Source organism: Budorcas taxicolor, chromosome 9, assembly GCF_023091745.1.
Source record: "Budorcas taxicolor isolate Tak-1 chromosome 9, Takin1.1, whole genome shotgun sequence".
NCBI lineage: Eukaryota > Metazoa > Chordata > Mammalia > Artiodactyla > Bovidae > Budorcas > Budorcas taxicolor.
In genome coordinates this window covers 61,271,591-61,293,555 of record NC_068918.1, presented here as the reverse complement: position 1 = coordinate 61,293,555, position 21,965 = coordinate 61,271,591, and the positions used below count along the sequence as shown (strand labels likewise).

At 38.5% G+C, this 21,965-nt stretch overlaps 1 protein-coding gene across 1 annotated transcript in view; it reads right to left on the bottom strand.

The window, feature by feature from the left end:
• The window catches only part of ENPP1 (ectonucleotide pyrophosphatase/phosphodiesterase 1), a 71,343-nt gene that overhangs the window by 31,414 nt on the left and 17,964 nt on the right, over positions 1–21,965 (bottom strand). The window contains exons 2-4 of the mRNA XM_052645631.1: positions 4,720–4,792; positions 2,043–2,159; positions 839–964 (exon numbers count right to left, since the gene is read on the bottom strand). Coding sequence (XP_052501591.1) covers positions 839–964; positions 2,043–2,159; positions 4,720–4,792 — 316 coding nt within the window. The remainder of the gene's footprint in view (positions 1–838; positions 965–2,042; positions 2,160–4,719; positions 4,793–21,965) is intronic.

Sequence of the window (21,965 nt, the reverse complement as noted above, 5' to 3'; positions counted from 1 at the left end):
ACAATGGTCATGATGTTTGTGAGACACATTAGGACAGGTTCCAAAAAAAAAAAAACACCAAAGTTAACAGATACATAGATCATGTGGGGTGTGACTCTCAGGCAATAGAACAAATACAGAGTTATTCTATTTCAAAATAAGAGTTAGTTGATATCAAGAATTAAAGAATGAATTTATAATTGCAAGACTAAAACATACTGCTGTATTTGTGAGAACTTGAAGGTACATTTTCCATTTTCAAATTGTCATTAATAATATTTTCAGCCAAAATTTATAATCCTACTTCTATCCACCCAACAGAATCTTCTGCCTTAGTTCCTCTCATATAGTCAAGTTCTGTCAAAGAATTTCAAGGAACCCTGCAACACCTAGGCAAGACATCATAGTAACACCAGCTTACACAGAATCTTAGGCACTAACTTCTCTCAGCCTCAGGCAGACACTGTCCTCATTTACTTTGAGAGAACCTGCTACATAGTCAGCCAAGACTGTGAAGTGATTGTTCCACAAACACAGCATTAAATATGCAGCTAATATCAAAATAACATGAGGGTGTAGTAGCAGCAGAGTGCATGACTATAGATAAAAAAGACTAGCTGTGTGTGGACAATCATGATTATTAGGCTGGGTGAGACAAGCTTTATTACATAGTCTCTCTATTCAGGTGTATATGTTTGAAACTTTCTTTAATAAAATGCTTTTAAAATATTTTTTCAGCCAATATGGCTTGTCAATAACTATGACTTCTACTGTAAAAAATACACCCATGCTAACCCCCTCTGAGACCCAGGAAGATGTCAGCCTATGTCTGAACCTGGTGAGGGCACAACCTCCTGACCTCGGCACACAGATCCGTGGTTGATACAACAGTCTCCCTTGTCCTTGCAGTCGTCTGAACAGGAGCAAAGGCTTCGGGACAACCTTTTCTCACCACACCTGAATTTGCTGCAAGTCCATATCCGTTCTAGAAACAAATGTCAACATAACACATTTTATGGTTTAAATTCAACATGTCCAAAATGAACACAGAATTGTCTTCTAGAATGTGATCTGTGAGGATGATGGACCATTTCTTAACCCTCAGTGACTCACAAAACTTTCCACCACAGTGGTCAATGTGAACTAACAGAAAATATGCAGGCAACAATTATTATTTCACTACAAATCCAGAATCTCATCATTTGAAAATGTAAACACTAAATGAGAAGCAAGTCCAAAAGAGAGGGACTATATGTATTAATACACATATGGCTGATCATTTTGCTGTAAGGTAGAAACTAACAAAACATTGTAAAGCAACTATACTCCAATAAAAATTAATTAAGAAAATGAAAAATAAAATGTAAACAGACATAACTTTTATTATACAATTCCCATGGCAATTTTGGCTTATTCCACCAGTCATTGCCAGAGTTCTCCAAATATATCTAAATCTGGTTCACTCTCATTTAAATGTTATTATTGCATGGGCTTCCCTGGTGGTTCAGATGGTAAAGAATCTGCCTACAATGCAGGAAACCTGGATTCAATCCCTGGGTCAGGAAGATCCCCTGGAGAAGGGAATGGCAACCCACTCCAGTATTCTTGCCTGGAAAATTCCATGGACCGAGAAGCCTGGCAGGTTAAAGTCCAAAGTGTTGGATATGACTGAGTAACGAACACTTTCACTTTCATATGTAAAGAATATTAAATCAAACTTTTCATAGTCTGGTAGTTTTATTTTAAAGTTTAAGTGGACATCTTAAGAATTCTTGCTTTAATAAGCCCATAACCGAAAGAGTCATATATTTTTAATCAGCCTTTTTGAACTTAGGTGAAATGCAAATTAGACTATATAGGTTGTCAGTAAACATTGAAAACCAGCACAGTGCTGCCATCCATAAAATTTTTAACAAAGGCAAGATATGTAAATTTTGTTTGTGTCAGGAAATATAAAGGACAAATTTTTAAAAATCTCAAATGGGTTTGGTATATCACATACCTAAAAGATGCAGAACTTTCCTTTGCTCTTTTACCCCATCTTTTCACCTGCACATTTTTACCTGGTTCTATACATGTCTCCTGGTAATCTAGACAGCAGTTTCCAAGGTCAACACAAGCAACATCACAGCGGCAATTTCCAAATGTTCTCTCAAAACAGCGACCTTTGCAACTTTTAACTGAAAATATCGAATGAGTTAGATGTTTCTAGTCATTATATAATTACAAAGCAAACATCAACTAATATACCCTAAGTTCGGTATTGAGTAGGTTTAAATATTCTTTTAGAAAGCACAGATGGGATGGGCAAAAAGTTAACCAACAATCTTTTCACAAATACCTATAGAAAGTGATGCAAACAGAAGGCAGTAACCTTATGTATCAAGTTTGTAATTTTATCTGTTGCCATAGAAACAAAAGATAATTTTTTTCTTTTATATAGTATAAACCCTACAGGGGCTAATGAAACTTACATACATATAGAATATTAAATAAAGGAAAAATAAGAATAGCTTGTTCTGAATATTTATGTGGGGGTTCTCTGAAAACTGATAATCTCTGAAAACTTCATGAAGAAAAAGAATACCTGACTTAGGTCACCCTCAGTCTGCTGTAAAGAAGTAATGTGTTTGTGCAGAACTCATCTCCCACCACAGCTGATTTGTCCATTGAACTTTCAGCCTGGCTCCCTCTGAGAAGCTTTCCCAAACTCCCCAGTCTATATGCTTTTTCCATTTTTTAAAGTTTACATGAAACCTTATCCTCCCTTTCAGTCACTTAATTTCATTTGTAACTAGATCATTTGGTTAATAACCCAGTCTCAACCTGGACCACAAATTTCTTAGGAACACAGACCACACCTGGATGCTGCCCAGCACACTGTACCCCGGGTATCCAGCAAGAGCCTTGACTACAGTTGGTACTAATAAGTTTTGTTAAATGGACAAATGTCAGACGTGGAAGGAAAACACTTTGCACTAAAAACAACTTTACAAGACAAGGAGAACGAATGTACGGACACCAAGAGGGGGAGGAGGGGTGAGATGAATTGGGAGATTGGGACTGACACACACTATTGAACTATGAATAAAATAGATAACTAATGAGAACCTACTGTATAGCTCAGGGAACTCTACTGAGGCTGTGGTGACCTAAATGGAAAGGAAATCCAAAAAAGAAGGGGTATATGTATAGCTGACTTACTTTGCTGTACAGCAGAAACTAACACGACATGGCAAAGCAACTATACGCCAATAAAAATTAATTTAAAAATTTACACTGTAACTCTTTACTAGCTATCAAGAATAATCTAGATTTAATAAAAAATAAATCAGGATGGTAAGAAAAACAATCCACTTGTAGAATAATGGAAGTCCAAAAGAAAAAAAGAAAGGAATAATCCTTGCTCTTGGTTGTAATGGTCCTCTGACCCAAGAAGACACTGTCACAGAATTTAATTCATTTGATACCAGGAAATGAAGCAATTTTAAAAACATGAAATGACAATAATAATTTCTAGGGTCAAAAACACGAACTTTCCTGATCCCAGGAGGGAAAACTATTATAGCAATAGCTATTACTTGCAGATCATTAGTATGCTTCCATTAACTTAAAAAAGAAAATGTATTTCACCTTGAGTTTAGATTAAAATTGCTGTTTTCAATCACTCAGTTTTCTTTTTATGTGCCAAACTAAACTCAAGGTGAATTACTTACTGCTTAAAGGCTACATAGGTGAACACTAAAATATGTAGCTCCTTAATTTTACTAAACGCTGATATGCTTGCTCTGAATTGTTGCTGACTAAATATATAAAATTACTACATTTCATTCATTTTAAAAATAAATGACAGCCTAACAATCACTAAATTTTATCAAAAAATGACTAATCGTATAATTATGGAATAGTTGAATAGAAGGATTTGTTCAGTTTTCAAAACTGAATTCCTTAGGAATTCATCAGTGATTTAAAAGGAAGACCATCAATGATTTAAAAGGAGCAAAAATAAAAAACTACTTCAAATCCAAAATATGACTGCTACAATGTATTATGATTGAAAGTTTTATTATTTATAGTGATCTTTCCATGCTGGCAAGACTTCTGAACTTCATAAAATGAAAAATGTAAGTAACAGCTTAAAAATATCACTATTGCTTTGAAATGACTGCACTTCTAAAAGACTTACAAGCATATTAGGATGTTTCCAGCTGCCCAGGCATGCTGTTTACCTAGTAACCTCAGGGCTGCTCCAGCACCTAATGCCTTAGGGAGAAAAAGGAGGAGTCCCTGGACGAAGTCAGGGAGAGAGGCTCGCAGAGCCCAGCACAAGACCCTGTCATCCACATCTGCTTGTTTGTATCTTTGTTCTTTTTCGTTGTTTTGAGGTTTTTCACTGTTTTTTTGTTTTTTTTTTGGGTCATACCCCCTCTTTATTGTTTTGGGATGAAGTTTTGCAAGTAGATAGTATACAGCATTCAAGAAGAATGCTCAAACTGGCATCAAATTTGCAATATCTATGGTGTACTCACCTCTAGAAGTAGAAATGGCAACCCACTCCAGCATTCTTGCCAGGAAAATCCCATGGACAGAGGAGCTTGGTGGGCTACAGTCCATGGGATCGCCAAAGAGTTGGACACAACATAACTATTGTCTCAATCACATTCTCAAGAAGGCTATTACCCCCACCCGAGCAAGGCACATACATACACCCATGCACACATGAATTAGTACACTACTTACTTTCTTTGGCACAGCTTGGTTTCAACCCAAATATACAACCAAGGATTGTTGTTAACACACAGACTGACAATACCTGTCAGGAGAAAAAAGAAAATGATGTAGTTTCAAAGTGCTTTTATTTCTTCAAATGTTTCATTTCTTTAAATGCTTCTTGACTGTGTGGATCACAATAAACTGTGGAAAATTCTGAAAGAGATGGAAATGCCAGACCACCTGACATGCCTCTTGAGAAATCTGTATGCAGGTCAGGAAGCAACAGTTAGAACTGGACATGGAACAACAGACTGGTCCGATTAGGAAAAGGAGTATGTCAAGGCTGTATATTGTCACCCTGCTTATTTAACTTCTATGCAGAGTACACCATGAGAAACGCTGGATTGGAGAAGCACAAGCTGGAATCAAGATTGCCAGGAGAAATATCAATAACCTCAGATATGCAGATGACACCACCCTTATGGCAGAAAGTGAAGAGGAACTAAAAAGCCTCTTGATGAAAGTCAAAGTGGAGAGTGAAAAAGCTGGCTTAAAGCTCAACATTCAGAAAACGAAGATCATGGCATCTGGTCCCATCACTTCATAGGAAATAGATGGGGAAACAGTGGAAACAAATATCAGACTTTTGGGGGGGGGGAAACTCCCAAATCACTGCAGATGGTGATTGCAGCCATGAAATTAAAAGACACTTACTCCTTGGAAGGAAAGTTATGAGCAACCTAGATAGCATATTGAAAAGCAGAGACATTACTTTGCCAACAAAGGTCCATCTGGTCAAGGCTATGGTTTCTCCAGTGGTCATGTATGGATGTGAGAGTTGGACTGTGAAGAAAGCTGAGCACCTAAGAATTGATGCTTTTGAACTGTGGTGTTGGAGAAGACTCTTGAGAGTCCCTTGGACTGCAAGGAGATCCAACCAGTCCATTCTGAAGGAGATCAGCCCTGGAATTTCTTTGGAAGGAATGACGCTAAAGCTGAAACTCCAGTACTTTGGCCACCTCATGCGAAGAGCTGACTCATTGTAAAAGACTCTGATGCTGGGAGGGATTGGGGGCAGGAGGAGAAGGGGACGACAGAGGATGAGATGGCTGGATGGCATCACTGACTCGATGGGCGTGAGTCTGAGTGAACTCCGGGAGTTAGTGATGGACAGGGAGGCCTGGCGTGCTGCGATTCACGGCATTGCAAAGAGTCAGACACGACTGAGTGACTGAACTGAAACATGTTGGTGTTGCCATGTTTCCTGATCTGGGTGTTGGTCACACGACGTGTACACTTTGTAAAAACTGAAACTGCACGTTTACACTTCATATACTTTTCTGTATGTATGTTCTACTTCAACCAAAAGTTTACTTAAAGATTAGCAAACAAATCGATGCCCTCCTAGGTTAATGTAGTCAGAAATTTCCCAGTTGATGCAAGTGAATCCAGTCCAAAAACTTATAATTAAAGAAGAGGAAAGGAAAACCTAATAAGAGATTCAATTTTCTACTTTTTAATCCATAAAACGTAATATGATAATATCAGATGCCTCTTTTAACAGTTTTGTTACACAAACCTAAACAGTCCTCACATGCACTGTGACAACTTGTGAGAATGAGCAACAGACAGGGTTGAAAGATTACATCCAAGACCCAAATGTTACCATAAACTAACTATGTATAGATTGGGCCAGGTCACTTTAACATTCCAGACACCAATTTATTCACTTATAAAATTAAAGGGCTGGACTCCCTGGATCCCTAAAAATCTTTCCAGTTCTAATATTTCACCACCTTCTCATTCTCCAATACTCTGCACTTTGACATCTTAATATAAGTGGTTACACCATATAACTCCCAAGAACAATGACAGAAGTTTGCGACTTAGAAAAAAAAAAAAGGAGGAGAAAAATCTACAAAATTCTCTTCAATATTTCTCAGTGGAATGGAGCTCCTGTGGCAGTTCTTTGGAATGTCACATTTCTGGACAATCCAACAAAATCTGTAGTGAGCACCAACTGCATGTAAAGATTATGTTATGCATTGAAAAAAACAGTAAGAGATACCCCAGGGAGCTTCTGCTTTTTGGGAAAAAGCAAAATCACAAATGACTCGTATTTGGTTGCAGAATTCTATAGTGTTTAAAGAAGAAAGGCTAAGGTGTTTAGTGAGAAGGAGATCAGAAAAGGTTTCACCAAAGAAGCCTCTTAGCTGGGCTCTGCAAGGGGGAAATGGTGTGTTGCTGTCAGGCAGAGCTGATGGAAGGGAAGAGAGGACAGGGCAGAGGAACGCAGCATAAACCAAGGCCTTCAGGATGGAAGGTATATGGGAGGCAGCCGATGAATAATGAGTAGCCTGCTTTTGCAGGAACAAGAATATAAAAAGGGGAAGAGATGTAGTATAGAAAGGTGGTGTGGCATTTCCCAAAAACCAAAATGAAGAGGTAACAGAGCCAGGAGGAATGGGTGAATGGTGCAGGGTGGATGGTGGGTAAAGGCTTTTATGTTTTCTGAACTCATTCCCTCAACTAAAATATACTGTGTATTGACCACATGCTGGTCTGTAGACTAAGTACTGGGTACTTAGAAAAAGGAGACATGACCTCTGTCCTCAGGACGCCTGCTGTCAAGGGCCTGCAGAACTAAAGAGAAATGGAGTGGCAAGAAAACTAAGGAAGCAGGTCTAACTCATTTCAAAAGAAAATGAGGGTAAAGGAAAGAAGAGTAAAAGAATAGTAGGCCTAAAATGCAACAGGGTTTAGGTCAGTTTCCTTTTTGGGAAATCAAAAAGCTAAATGTATATATGTCCATTAAAAGAAACAGCCATCAGAAGAAGAGCCTGAACAAACAAGTAAAGAACAGCAAACAGAACAAGGTATCAACAGAGAATGCTAATAAGTTTTCTTAAGCCTTGATGCTATAAAGTGACACAAACTTATGGAAGGGTGATTCTAAAGGATCTATCAAAAACAACAAAAACTCTCTTACTGTCAACATTAAATATACAGGGAAATGAAAAAATAGTCAAACTAATCTATATTTAGCATCCTGTAATAAAATCCCACGGACAGAAGAGCCTGGAGGGCTGTAGTTCATGGGGTTGCAAAAGAGTCAGACATAACGACTAAACAATAACAACAACTTAAACCATGAAAATTGAAGTTGTATTTATTTGTAATAAACCTATCAAAAATAGTTTGAACAATGCCGCATCTACATTTTATGTTAAAAATCATGAAGCTTGGAGACATATAAGAAAAGTTGTTGGAATGTTTTACCTCTATGTTAGAAGAATATTCATTTGGAGTTTCCTGCTTGTTTAGAGGATCTGAATTATTTCTTGGATATTTATTGAACCAAAATAGGTTCAAAGAAACCAATCCATCTTTTTTTTGTTCTCACCAATCTCAAATACAGTGGTATTAACATAATGCATATTATTCTCTTTATCAAGTACTCATCTAAATATGTGGCTACTGGGTGAAATCCTTTTGCTAAAGGCCAGAGATGCAAATGAAAGCAATTCCTATCCTGCCAGAGAAACAAAGCATGTGGACATTAAAATGAATGATTACAATACAACTGGACGAGAGCTACAGTAGAAATATGTTAATAAAAAAAAAAAGAAAGAAAGAAAGCTGTGGTACATATACAGAATGGAGTATTACTCAGCCATTAAAAAGAATACATTTGAATCCATTTTAATGAGGTGGATGAAACTGGAGCATATTATACAGAGTGAAGTAAACCAGAAAGAAGAATACCAATACAGTATACTAATGCATATATATGGAATTTAGAAAGATGGTAATGATAACCCTGTATGCGAGACAGCAAAAGAGACACAGATGTACAGAACAGTCTTTTGGACTCTGTGGGAGAGGGAGAGGGTGGGATGATAAGGGAGAATGGCATTGAAACATGTATGATATCATATGTGAAAGGAATCACCAGTCCAGGTTTGATGCAGGATACAGGATGCTCAGGGCTGGTGCACTGGGATGACCCAGAGGGATGGTATGGGGAGGGAGGTGGGAGGGGGGTTCAGGATGGGGAACACGTGTGCACCCGTGGCGGATTCATGTTGATGTATGGCAAAACCAATACAATATTGTAAAGTAATTAGCCTCCAATTAAAATAAATAAATTTATATTAAAAAAATGTTAACATGCTAACAGTACAGTGGAGAGAACTGTTATAAAAAGACATCACAAAGAGAAAGCAGGACAAAAAAGGATTTCCCCTTCAATCAATAAACAATGTCTGAGTGCCTGCAATATGCATTGGATTTCAATTCTGTGGAGAAGTACAAAGTTAAAACAAAAAAGAATTTGTGGTAAAATCTCTAATCTGAGTTGATAATCTACTCAGGGCAACAACTCTAGAATTTGTGGATGATAAAGACATGAGATAGTGAAAGGCAACCTAAGAATTAATGTACATAGAGACAATGTGTCACCCATGCAAAGGTGCAGAAACTATTTTTCAACTGTACAGGCTAGTTGTGGTTTAGCAACATGATGCCACAAAGCCCTGCAGCAAAACTAGACTGAACCAGCCAACTCCAAGTTGGCAGATAAAGTAGGATAAATGTCACCACTTTCCATGTCTTGATTAATCTCTGTGTTTCCATACCCTTGAGAGCCGGACACTGGCCTTGACTCATCTCTGTGTTTCAAAAGCACCTGGTGTTGGGCAGAGGCTTTGAAGTTTTACTGAGAGAGATATATGCTTTGAGAGACACACAGTGGTTAACCGCTCTGAACTGGCCCTGACTTGACCACAGGATCTCGACTGTGCAGATGAAACCTGGAGATGTCCAAGAGTTACCTGTGCTTCATCACCATGCTTCATCTCTACGTGGAGGGAAGAGAGGGATTTGTACTCTGCTAGAAAATGAAGATCATGGCATCCAGTCCCATCACTTCATGGGAAATAGATGGGGAAACAGTGTCAGACTTTATTTTGGGGGGCTCCAAAATCACTGCAGATGGTGACTGCAAGCCATGAAATTAAAAGACCCTTACTCCTTGGAAGAAAAGTTATGACCAACCTAGATAGCATATTGAAAAGCAGAGACATTACTTTGCCAACAAAGGTCCGTCTAGTCAAGGCTATGTTTTCTCCAGTGGTCATGTATGGATGCGAGAGTTGGACTGTGAAGACAGCTGAGTGCCAAAGAATGGATGCTTTTGAAATGTGGTGTTGGAGAAGACTCTTGAGAGTCCCTTGGACTGCAAGGAGATCCAACTAGTCCATTCTAAAGGAGATCAGTCCTGGGTGTTCTTTGGAAGGAATGATGCTAAAGCTGAAACGCCAGTACTTTGGCCACCTCATGCGAAGAGTTGACTCATTGGAAAAGACTCTGATGCTGGGAGGGATTAGGGGCAGGAGAAGGGGACAACAGAGGATGAGATGGCTGGATGGCATCACAGACTCGATGGACGTGAGTTTGAGTGAACTCCGGGAGTTGGTGGTGGACAGGGAGGCCTGGTGTGCTGCAATTCATGGGGTCACAAAGAGTCAGACACGACTGAGCAACTGAACTGACTGACTGACTGAGGCACAATTGGTGCCGTGTGCAAAGGAGTATGGAAGACTGTGTATGTCCCTGCTGCCCCAGAAGTCTCCACCCCTTTCCTAGAGCCCTGATGTCGTGTCTGCCTCCTGACCCTTAAAATTCCCTTACTCCCCTCCCTTCGGGGAGAACGTACCTTTAGAGCATGAACACCCTTTCTCAATTCTCTGGTCATTGAGTAAAAGCCTATTTTGCCTGCATCAAACTCAGTCTCATTATTAGAAGCACACACCTGAGTGGGAAAGAACTCCTTGAGCAATCGGGGTATGGGGAGAGCTTTGGTTCAGCTAGGGCCCCAAGAGAGGGGCCTGGTGTCTAATTTGGTAACAGATCGTGCAATGGTGCTTTGTGCGATGCCAGGGAAGGAAATCATACCGGTCTGGGAAAGTGGAAACAATAATGGCAGTAAGCGCCATCACTTGTACAGAACAGCAGTAATCATCCCTTCTGTGGTACTTACTACGTGCTAGGCGCTATTCTAAGAGTTTTATATCAAATCATTTAATCCTGACAGTAACACTGAGACACAAACGATTGTGTTTACTGAGTTTAAAGAAATAGCTGCAGAGAGGTTAGCAACTTGCCAAGGATCACCGTTCATAAGTGACAGGAGCAAGATTCGAACTTAAGCAGTCAGGTTGTAAAGGAGTGGGCAGTTGGCGGTGAGGGGAGGGCCAACAGGGTGGCTGAGGTGGTCTTTGGGGCAGCGAGAAGCTGTTGAGGCATTCGAACATGGAAGTAACATGACTGGATTTATAAATTCTAGAAAGATCTTCTGGCGACACTGTGGAAGTCTGTGCTGTAAGTCACTCATCTGCCTGCCTTCTCTCTGGAGATACTCAGTCCTCCTCCGGTCCCTTCCTCACTGCCAGTTACTGCAACCTGACCATGCTCTGAGAGATCTGTTTATCTGTCTGCCTCTGACTGGACTGTGAGATCCAGGAAGGCATGGATTTATTTACTCATCTTGGTATTTTCCAGGCCTAGCACAGGGCGTTCAATAACTGCTGACCTGAAAAATCAGCAAACTAATTAAACACAACTTGGAGGAAAACTATAAACCTCCCCACTTTTCTTCATGTGAGTTGACAAAGTCAGTCAGTTTGTTAAGTGCCTTTGTGTCTGCTTTATATACAGGACGCCTATAATGAATAAAGGCAAAAAGCAATTTTTTTTAAGGAGATGGAAGATGGCTGGATTTGGTATTCAAATGTGACAGACCTTACCCCCCAACTTGAAGATGAATTAATTATCTGGCCACATTGCCTATCAGTCTTCTGACCTCTGACCAAAGCTGCATACTTCTGGAAAACACACTCAAAGAACTCCGACTAAGACACTGCTGGAGTCTTCAGGGGATTTCCTTTCCTAGAGGATGAGAATTAGATCCTAATGCATAAAATCTGGTGCCAAGAAACACCCACTGGAGACTCAAAGATATGAGAGGCTCAAAAATAATGTCTTGTTCTTGAAGAACTTTCAAGTGTTCAGTTCAGTTCAGTCGCTCAGTCATGCCCAACTCTTTGCGACCCCATGAATCGCAGCATGCCAGGCCTCCCTGTCCATCACAAACTCCCAGAGTTCACTCAGACTCACATCCATTGAGTCAGTGATGCCATCCAGCCATCTCATCCTCTGTCGTCCCCTTCTCCTCCTGCCCTCAATCCCTCCCAGCATCAGAGTCTTTTCCAATGAGTCAACTCTTCGCATGAGGTGGCCAAAGTACTGGAGTTTCAGCTTTAGCGTCATTCCTTCCAAAGAAATTCCAGGGCTGATCTCCTTCAGAATGGACTGGTTGGATCTCCTTGCAGTCCAAGGGACTCTCAAGAGTCTTCTCCAACACCACAGTTCAAAAGCATCAATTCTTCGGTGCTCAGCCTTCTTCACAGTCCAACTCTCACATCCATACATGACCACTGGAAAAACCATAGCCTTGACTAGACGGACCTTAGTTGCTACAAAGTTCAATACAAAGGTTAGAACTGCTTGAGTGGATGGAGGAGCTTTCTAAAGACAAAGTTCTAACTTTTGTATAGCTTCTTACACACAGCATCATTTTAGTTACATTTGACCTCAATGAAGATTCCGCCAGATGGCAGTGAGATCTTATATAACTGGTCAAATGAAAATGGGGAAAGAAGACTTAACTAAGACCGGGCAAGCATATCACTTAGGGGCAAATCTCATACCCAACCACTCAGTGAAACCTATAACTCTGAAGAAGCTGACATCTGCCTGGCAGAAAGGGGTTCAGTTTCAAAATGGCAAGGGCTCAAAGATTCCACAACAAACCCATATACATTTAGGATCAGTATACTGGAGAACCTAGAAGCTAGCATGGATATTAGTGATCCAGAGTAAAGTTTATCTCCTGGCATTTTAGGGATCTTCAGCATAACAGGAAGCTCCTCCCTGCCAACTTACTCTAAGCAAGCTCTAATCAACAAATTCTGCCTCCATTCAACCTACCTAATCCCTCAATCCTAAACATCAATGAACCACCATGATTCACCCATCATTTGAAGTAAACTTACAATATAAAATGAACAAAAATAAAAGATCTAAGATAAACAACAAAGGAAAAAAAGGAAGAAGAGGAAAAAAATATTTAAAACAAACCCATCTAAATAGTATTGTTAATGGCATTTAAGAAGATATGAACAAATCTTGACATCAAAAGGTCCTAATATCAAGCATCCATAGTAATAAATCAAAGGCTCGTACTTAATCACATGTAAAATACCAGGACACTAACAATAAAAAGATCTTAAAGTAAAAGGCCACGCCAACTTCATAAAGTAGGCAGTAAAGATGTGTAAGATCCGAGTTAGTTCTTCCTTGGAGGATAGAACTAATGGGCAGGTTTGGACCTAGAAACATCTGGGTAAACTTGTTGATTTCCAGTTCAATCTCTTCATGGGTTACAGAATTATTTAGATTTTCTAATTTTTCTTGACTCAGTTTTGATAAAGTGCCTTTTCTTGGAATTTTTCATTTTATCTACATTTTTGAATATATTGATATAAATGATTTACAATAACAAACTGTTATCTTTTCAGTATCTGTAGCATTGGATTTGTGTTCCTTTTTTTCATTCCTGATATAATTTGTGCTTTCTCTTTTTTTGCTTAAGCAGGTTCACTAGGGGTAATATTACTTTTTCAAAGAAACTGTCTTTTACTTTGTCAGTCTCTTTAATATGTTTATTTATTTTACTGATTTCTGGTCTTATTCTTATTTTTTTTTCTTCCATATCCCAGGTCTAATTTTCTGGGTTTTCTTTTTTTTATATATTAGTGGGTTTTCTTTTACTAAGTTGTTGATATGGATGTTTAGGTTATAGCTTTTTAGACTTCCTTCTCTTTTAATATTACTTTTATTCTAACTTTTAAACCCCTACTGCTGCTGCTAAGTCACTTCAGTCGTGTGCGACTCTGTGCGACCCCATAGACGGCAGCCCACCAGGCTCCCCCGTCCCTGGGATTCTCCAGGCAAGAACACTGGAGTGGGTTGCCATTTCCTTCTCCAATGGATGAAAGTGAAAAGTGAAAGTGAAGTCGCTCAGTCAGGCCCGACTCCTCGCGACCCCATGGACTGCAGCCCACCAGGCTCCTCTGTCCATGGGATTCTCCAGGCAAGAGTACTGGAGTGGGGTGCCATCGCCAAAACCCCTAAGACCTTGTTATTTTATAAGTTTATTCAGGCATACCCAAATATTTACAACTTCATGAATTTTAATGCATTTTTTTCCCTTTAAACCTTTCATCTGGGGAATCAGTTACCTTCTGCTTAAAAAAATCTTTTAAAATTTTCCTGATGGCAGAGTCTGTCAGTAATTTTTGCATAAACATGTCTTTATTTTGTTCTGATTCTTGAAAGATATTTTTGCAGGGGTACACAATTCTAGCCTGGCAACTATTTTCTTTTGGCACAGTGAAGATCTCATCTCTTTATACTATTTCATGTTTTTCATCGTTGCTATTGAGAGTTCAGTTGTTGTCACACTGAAAAAAATCTGATATTTTTCTTCTATACCTTCAATGATTTTAATTTCGACCTTTATATTCTGCCATGTTATTCTGTTTGTTTTTTGGTGTATAGTTCTCTTATAGATTAGGTCTTTCATTGGTTTGAGAAAATTATCGTTTCTTCAAATAGTGCCCAAAATGAAAGGAAAATGGATAATGTTATCAGAAATCAATAAACCTACAAAGTTTTTTTTTAAAGAACCAAATAAAATTTCTAGGAATAAAATGAAAAATAAAGTGAACAAAATTAAGGGGTTAGGCTTCGCATTAGAAGAGAGGCAGAGTAGTGGTGGGCTGCCGTCTATGGGGTCGCACAGAGTCGGACACGACTGAAGCGACTTAGCAGCAGCAGCAGAGTAGTGGAAGAGAGAATTTGTGAGCTGAAAGGTAGTTCAGAAGACATTAACTAGTATGTATCACAAAGAGAGATCACAAGAAACTCTAATTCAATTCCCTATTATTTCTCCCATATTTTCTTTAAAAGATGGTCAAGAATTTTATCATCTGAGTCTGATAATACCATCATCTGAAGTTGTTGCTTGTCGTCTTCTGCTGTGTGATGTTTCTGCTGGGTTTTGCTGCCGGTGTGTGCTTGATTGTTCCTAAATGTAGTCTGTTCACTTATGTTAAAAATTTCCAGGATTCTTTGAAGCCTAGGATGAAGGTGTTTTCCTCAAGAAAGCATTTCTGTTTGCTTCTGCCAAAAACATCGGAGAATTAGCAAGTTTGAGATCATCTTCACAACTTAAGGTGGATAAAGTGAGGTTAAGTGAAGTGAAAGTGAAAGTCGCTCAGTCATGTTCAACTCTTTGTGACCCCATGGACTGTCCAGAATACTGGAGTGGGTAGTTATTCCCTTCTCAAGGGGATCTTCCCAACCCAGGGATCGAACCCAGGTCACCCTCATTGCAGGTGGATTCTTCACCAGTTGAACCACCAGAGAAGCCCAAGTGAGATTAACTTGTATGTATCTTTACATATGGGAAATACACCACAAATTATACAATAGCTATGGTCCTTCAGAGGATGTTCTAACTTTAATGCAACATAATATAACGTATTTATAATATAATACACAGCATATAAGATATATAAGCAGGCAGAATTTCTTTATAAAATTAAGTTTATGACTTCAAAATTGTATTTCAATTTCTGATAGCTTCCAAAAACATATATTTTATATCTCTGTCTCTCTGACCCATGTTCAATCTAATCAAAATCAATTTAAGAAATATTAGTGTCTGCCAGTGCTATACAAGGGAACATCTCATATGATAACTGTATTAAACTGAATGTCCTTTACCCTCACCATTATGCCATCTTTGGCAATTATGGAGACAATGACAGTATTTATTCTCTCATTGACAAGTCTCAATTAGAAGTCACAGAACTCATTATTACGATATCTATCAGCTTATGACTAGCATAGGCTGAAGATTACGATGACAGAGAAGAGGTGCTAAAATAAAAGCATATTGGAGAATTATTTTATGAAGTTCCAAGCAATAACTTGTAATTTCTTAAACTATACTACACACACACACACACAAAAGACAGCAAAACCCCAAACATATCTTGGAGATCAAGGCCACCAAACCACTGCTTATAAGAATAACCAGAAGGACAAATCAGAAGGCTAATGAGAGTGTAACGGAAAGGAACACCATGGTAGGCTCCTTTGACTCTGCACAGATCCTTGCATGTGGGGTAACCACCAGCTCACACCCAGAATGTGGATAGGATATGTCATTACCTCCACAAACCCAGCTGCTAAAGCACGGCTAAGACCTCTGTATGAGTTACAAGCAATCTGAGATCACCAGCCATAGCAGTTCCCTCAGACAGACTCTTACTTTTCCGGATGGAAAGAATCTCTGCTCTGTGGATACCAGTAATTACCACAAACATAGAAGGGAAAATATTGCCTTTAAAATGAGAGATGCTAAGATAGGAGTTCACAAAAACAAGCTTCAGTGACACATCACAGAGATTTTTGGTTGACTGTCCAAGAATCTACCATCAATGCATTTTTTTTTTTTACAATAAGGATTAATAGAATTGCTAGATGTATACCATGATTCCCAACAGCACTCACTTCTAATTTATTCAGAAATATTACTATGAAATCTGGTACATTTCTTAAAATGCTAATTATTTTTCATATTTAGTGAATAAGGGAAATCGGTAGCACGCTGACTACAACCGATTTTTACCAAAGTCAATTCTAGTCATGAGTAAAAAGAAATAATATTTACATCAAAAAGCTACACACTCTTCTTTGGGATTCTTTTTTCTCATACCCCTTTAAAAAAGAATAAAGGAAAAATAAAGTCAGAAGGTGATATTTAATTAAATATTATATATTTGTTTAATTAAATATTAGTTATTAATTAAATGTTAAATTAATATTTAAATATTTATGTAATATTTATATTATTATGAAATACTGACTCTTAATGGCTCCCCCTCCATGTTTACTCTGAGCTTTTAACTGTTTTCCTAAGTGAGAAAGAAAGTTAACAGCACACAGATATGTTATAACATTCAGATATGACACTATATACATGAAAGAGAAGGTGACACCCACAGTCTGTTAAGTTACTGATAATAGGAAGCACACTTCAAAGCAATTACTTTTGAATAAGCACAGTACACACTTGGTTTCATTAGTCTCTTGGGCAGATAAAAATGTGAGAGTCTTGTCTAAACTATAATAGTCTAAAAAAGGCTTTTACACCTTTGATATTTAAGCAAATAGTCATTTAATCATTTTCCTAATTTTCAATGAATTATGCCTGTAAAATAAGCATTTGAAGAAACATTTCAAGGAAAGTTCAAATCAGTAGCTTATAAGAGCTCATAATGATAACTGAAAAATATTTTTTTTAGGAGAACATGTTAAGATGAAATATCAAATGAGAATCCTAGCTTAAGAAAACAGAAACAAGGTTAGAATGTTACCATACCATAAATTGTAGGGAAATTATTTTTAAAACTGTATCCATTTTCAGTTAAACATGTAACAAAACTGAAGCCTTTGGGAGTTTTGTGACATTGAGAAAATCATGTCATCTACAGTCCCTTTATTGGTTTGGATTGTATATTTTCTATGCTCCCTAATAAATATATAATATCTATGAGTCTACTTTCCTTTGGCATTTGATCGTATCTTTATTTGGATTACCCCAACCCCATATCCTATACCGTCCTCTCTTATGGACTACTACTCCAAATCCATACATATATTAAGATTTCTTCCTGAATGCAGGCCATTGGGATAAACTCCTAGGCCTGTCATGAGAAGTACCTGAAACAGTATCCCTGAAGCCTTACTTCCCCAGGTGAAGCAGAAGAGGAGTCAGACACTCACCTGAGCCATATTCTTCATATTGGAAATTTTTCCTGGGACCCTGCAAGGTTCCAGAGAACTGATTTATCTAGGCTGGTAATTCTCCTTTCCTATCATGTTCACTGATTTCTTTCCCCAGTTTTATGAAAAAATAACTGGCATACATCACTATGTATGTTTCAGGCATACAGTACGATGGTTTGATTTGCATACATGGTGAAATGATTACAATCGGCTCACCTAACATCCATCCTATCACATAGATACAATAAAAAGAAAAACATGATCATTTATTTTTGTTTCTAAAAGTAGCAAGCATCTTCAAGGGAAAATAATATCCCCCTAATTTTTAAACTTCTGCCTGAGTGAGCAAATCACTTCTCCCAGATTTCAGGGATAGCTTTCACAGACTATTTCCCTCTGAAGTTAAAGGTCAAAGCATAAAATGTCCATCTGGTGTATAAAGTAACGGTCTCAGCCGAGATTCAGCTTTGATGGCCACCTTTGCTCCATGACTGCTATACCCTCACTGAATCTTGAGATGTAAGCACCTAATCAACAAGATTAGTAACAGGAAATACCTCAAAACAAAGCAGGATCCTCTTAAACACCTGGCAGGTAACCAGAGTTTCTATTTACATCCAAGAGTGGGTAATGCCCACATGGAATCACAAAATTATTAAATATCAACACTGATTTTGGTCTATGGCTTATTTAACTGTCTTCTGCTTTCAATGTTGAAAAATACACTTTTGTGGCCTCTCTTTAGTCTTCAGAATTACTGCAGCTTCTTAAGAAAACTGGCTTTCCTGATAGCTCAGTTGGTTAAGGAATCTGCTTGCAATGCAGGAGACCCCAGTTCGATTCCTGGGTCAGGAAGATCTGCTGGAAAAGAGATAGGCTACCCACTCCACTATTCTTGGGCTTCCCTTGTGGTTCAGCTGATAAAGAATCCACCTGCAACGTAGGAGTCCTGGGTTCGATCCCTGGGTTGGGAAGAATCCCTGGAGAAGGAAAAGCCTACCCACTCCGATATTCTGGCCTGGAGAATTCCATGAACTATACAGTCCATGGTGTCACAAAGAGTCAGACACCACTGAATGACTGAACTGACTGACTGACTCTTACAATTTCAAATATCTTAATTTATCTGACAGAATGGTTCACATTAGCAGATAAGGATTTGCATAGATATTTATTTACTGTAGCATTATTTGTAACAGCAAAGATATGCAAATAACATAAATATCTGTTAATAAACAATTGAGTTAATATAATACATTAGCTGAAATGCCAATACTTTGGCTACCTGATGCAAAGAACTGACTCATTTGAAAAGACCCTGATGTTGGGTAAGATTGAAGGTGGGAGGAGAAGGGGATGACAGGGGATGAGATGGCTGGATGGCATCACTGACTTGATGGACAGGAGTTTGAGCAAGCTCTGGGAGTTGGTGATGGACAGGGAAGCCTGGCGTGCTGCAGTCCATGGGGTCACAAAGAGTCAGACATGACTGAGCAACTGAACTGAACTGAACTGAAACCCAAATAATATAAAACACTATCTAATTACTTTAAAATTATGTAAATCTATCTCTGAAATACTTACTCTTAAAGCCATCAGCCCCAATGCAAGCGTTATACTCCGAGATTATCCGGCTGTAAGCCCAGGCTATCTCAGCACAGAGACCAGTTGGGAGGTTCTGAGATTACCTGAAGTGGGAGACAGATGCTTGGCCAACATCAAGGTACTCCATTCCTTACTGTTGCAACTGACTGCAAATAGGTGGCTATGAGCCACACCTGCCGAGCCAGGCCTTTCCTGAATCCTTGACCCATCAAAAACCATGAGGTGCTTCTGAGTCTATAGAGCTGGTGGCCAGATGCTGACCAGAGATGAATTTATCAAAGTTGGTGAAAGTGAACTCGCTCAGTCGTGTCCGACTCCATGCGACCCCATAGACAGCAGCCCACCAGGCTCCCTCGTCCCTGGGATTCTCCAGGCAAGAACACTGGAGTGGACTGCCATAACCAATACGGTTTCCTGACCATCTGAGGGAACATGCTTGCTTTTCTTTCCCCCAGATTTTATGCCTAAATTCCCACAATAAAATGGTCAGTGAAGGAATCTAAGAGCTGACTCTGCCAAAAGTACACAACTAGCCAGCTTCATTCAGAAGTAATGACCTGGGTCTTCATCACTTTGCAGAGGAAGAGAAATGTCTACAAACTACTCCACAGAGTCATATGGAGATGTGAGTGGTGTGATGTGTACTTTTCTTCCTTTGGTAAATGCACAGAGAGCTCAGGTATACACAGTTACACAAGTCCACTTTTAATTTTCAGGTGAAGAAGAGGGTTATATTCATGAGTTTTAGAATATCAAGAGATTAGTAAACATTTAGGGGAAAAAAATAGGACAAGAGGAGCCTAAAACTCAGACTCTTGTACCAGAAGTAAGGGAAGGCTATACACACACACACACACATACACACACACAATCATTGGATATGACAAAAGGTATAAACTTCCATTTCTAAAATAAGTAATAAGTGCTGGAAAAGTACAGTATCATGACCCTAATTGATAATACTAAAATGTATATTTGAAAGTTGCTAAGAGAGTCAGTCTTGAAATTCTCATCACAAGAAAAAAAACTGTAACTATGTGTGATGAAGTTTCAGACTTTTAGACTCATCTTTTAGCACCAGAAAGAAAGGGAGTACTAAAAACACACACACATAACCATGTGTGTGTGTCAAAGGGACATGGAAGCCAACACTCAAAGGCCAAAGCTGGAACAATTTGAGCAAAAATATAAACACTGTATTATTAGGTTATGATACAAAGTATAAAATAAATATTAATGAGTTCATACTTATACAGATAAATGATTGAATAGATAAATATGTGGGGAAGAATAAACAAATCTCCAGTATAGAAGAATTCCAAACAATTTATGCAGATACTCCACCCTGAGAGTGAAATCTAACGCTCTTACTCTTTAAGTGTGGGCTGGGCATAGTAACTTCCTTCCAAAGAGTACAGAATGGAAAGGCACAAGAGAGTATTTTTGAGGTGGAAAACTCTCATAAACACTACCTCAGTCAGGTAATTAAAGTTAACATCATCAACGATGAAGTCATATTAATAGCATAGAATCTTGATATGATGTGTTCAGAATGACACTTCACCTCTGTGGTCTGCCTCCCAAAAGCACATAATCCCAATCTCATCATGAGAAAAACATCAGACATTCCACAAAATACATGACCAGTTCTCCTTGAAACTGTCCAGGTCATCAAAAACAAATAAAGTCTGAGAATGTCTGAGAAACCTCGCCAAAAGGAACCTAACTAGACATAACATCGAAACATAACCTGGTATTCCTGGATAGGACACCGGAACAGCAAACAAGGACATCACAGAAAAACTAAGGAAATATGAACAAAATTTGTACTTTAGTTAATAGGGCCACATCCATGTTAGTTCAGTAGTTGTGACAAATGTACTATACTAATATAAGATGTTAAAGACAGGGAAACTGGTGTGTGACATATGAAAACTCTGTACTAGCTTTGCAACTGTTCAGTAAATCCAAAACTATTCTAAAAATAAAAAGTTTATTGAAAAAAGAAATAGGCAAGAATACATATTATTCCACTACAAAATTTCCACTACCTAAAAACATTGGTCTATTTTCCTTTACTTTTTAAAAAATGCACTTATATATGCATATATATGTGCATTTTTACACATGCATATATATATGCATATATTATATATATGCACACACAAATGTATATATTTATATACTTGAGAAACTATTCTATATTTTTTTAATTGAAAAGTCACTTTATATATAATTTTGTTTCTTTTCACATGTAATACTATTTGATAAGCATTTCTTATTTTATCAATAAATCTTTAAAGTATATATTTTTTTAATAGAGTGATAGATTGGGACATGGAAATATTTAAACAGTATATGATATTGTTAAGTGAGAAAGCTGTACTTCCACTTCACACATTTCAGTACCATATGATTTTAAAAAATAAACAATGTGCAAACATGGTTTCTGCCCCTGTCAGTAGCAGAGACTGCGATAAGCTGCCTGGATTCCCCTTCAAATAAGAAGAAATTACTTCTCTGGGTGCTGGGGGTACCACCGGACAAGAACTGTCTCAGCTAAAGAGAGCATTTACCCAAGGCCACACCCCTCCCCCAGGAGAGACTGCTCCCTCTTCAACGGCTCTAAGGGTTCAGGCCACAAAGAACTGCCTCCATGGAGAGACCCCATTACAGCTCACCTCACC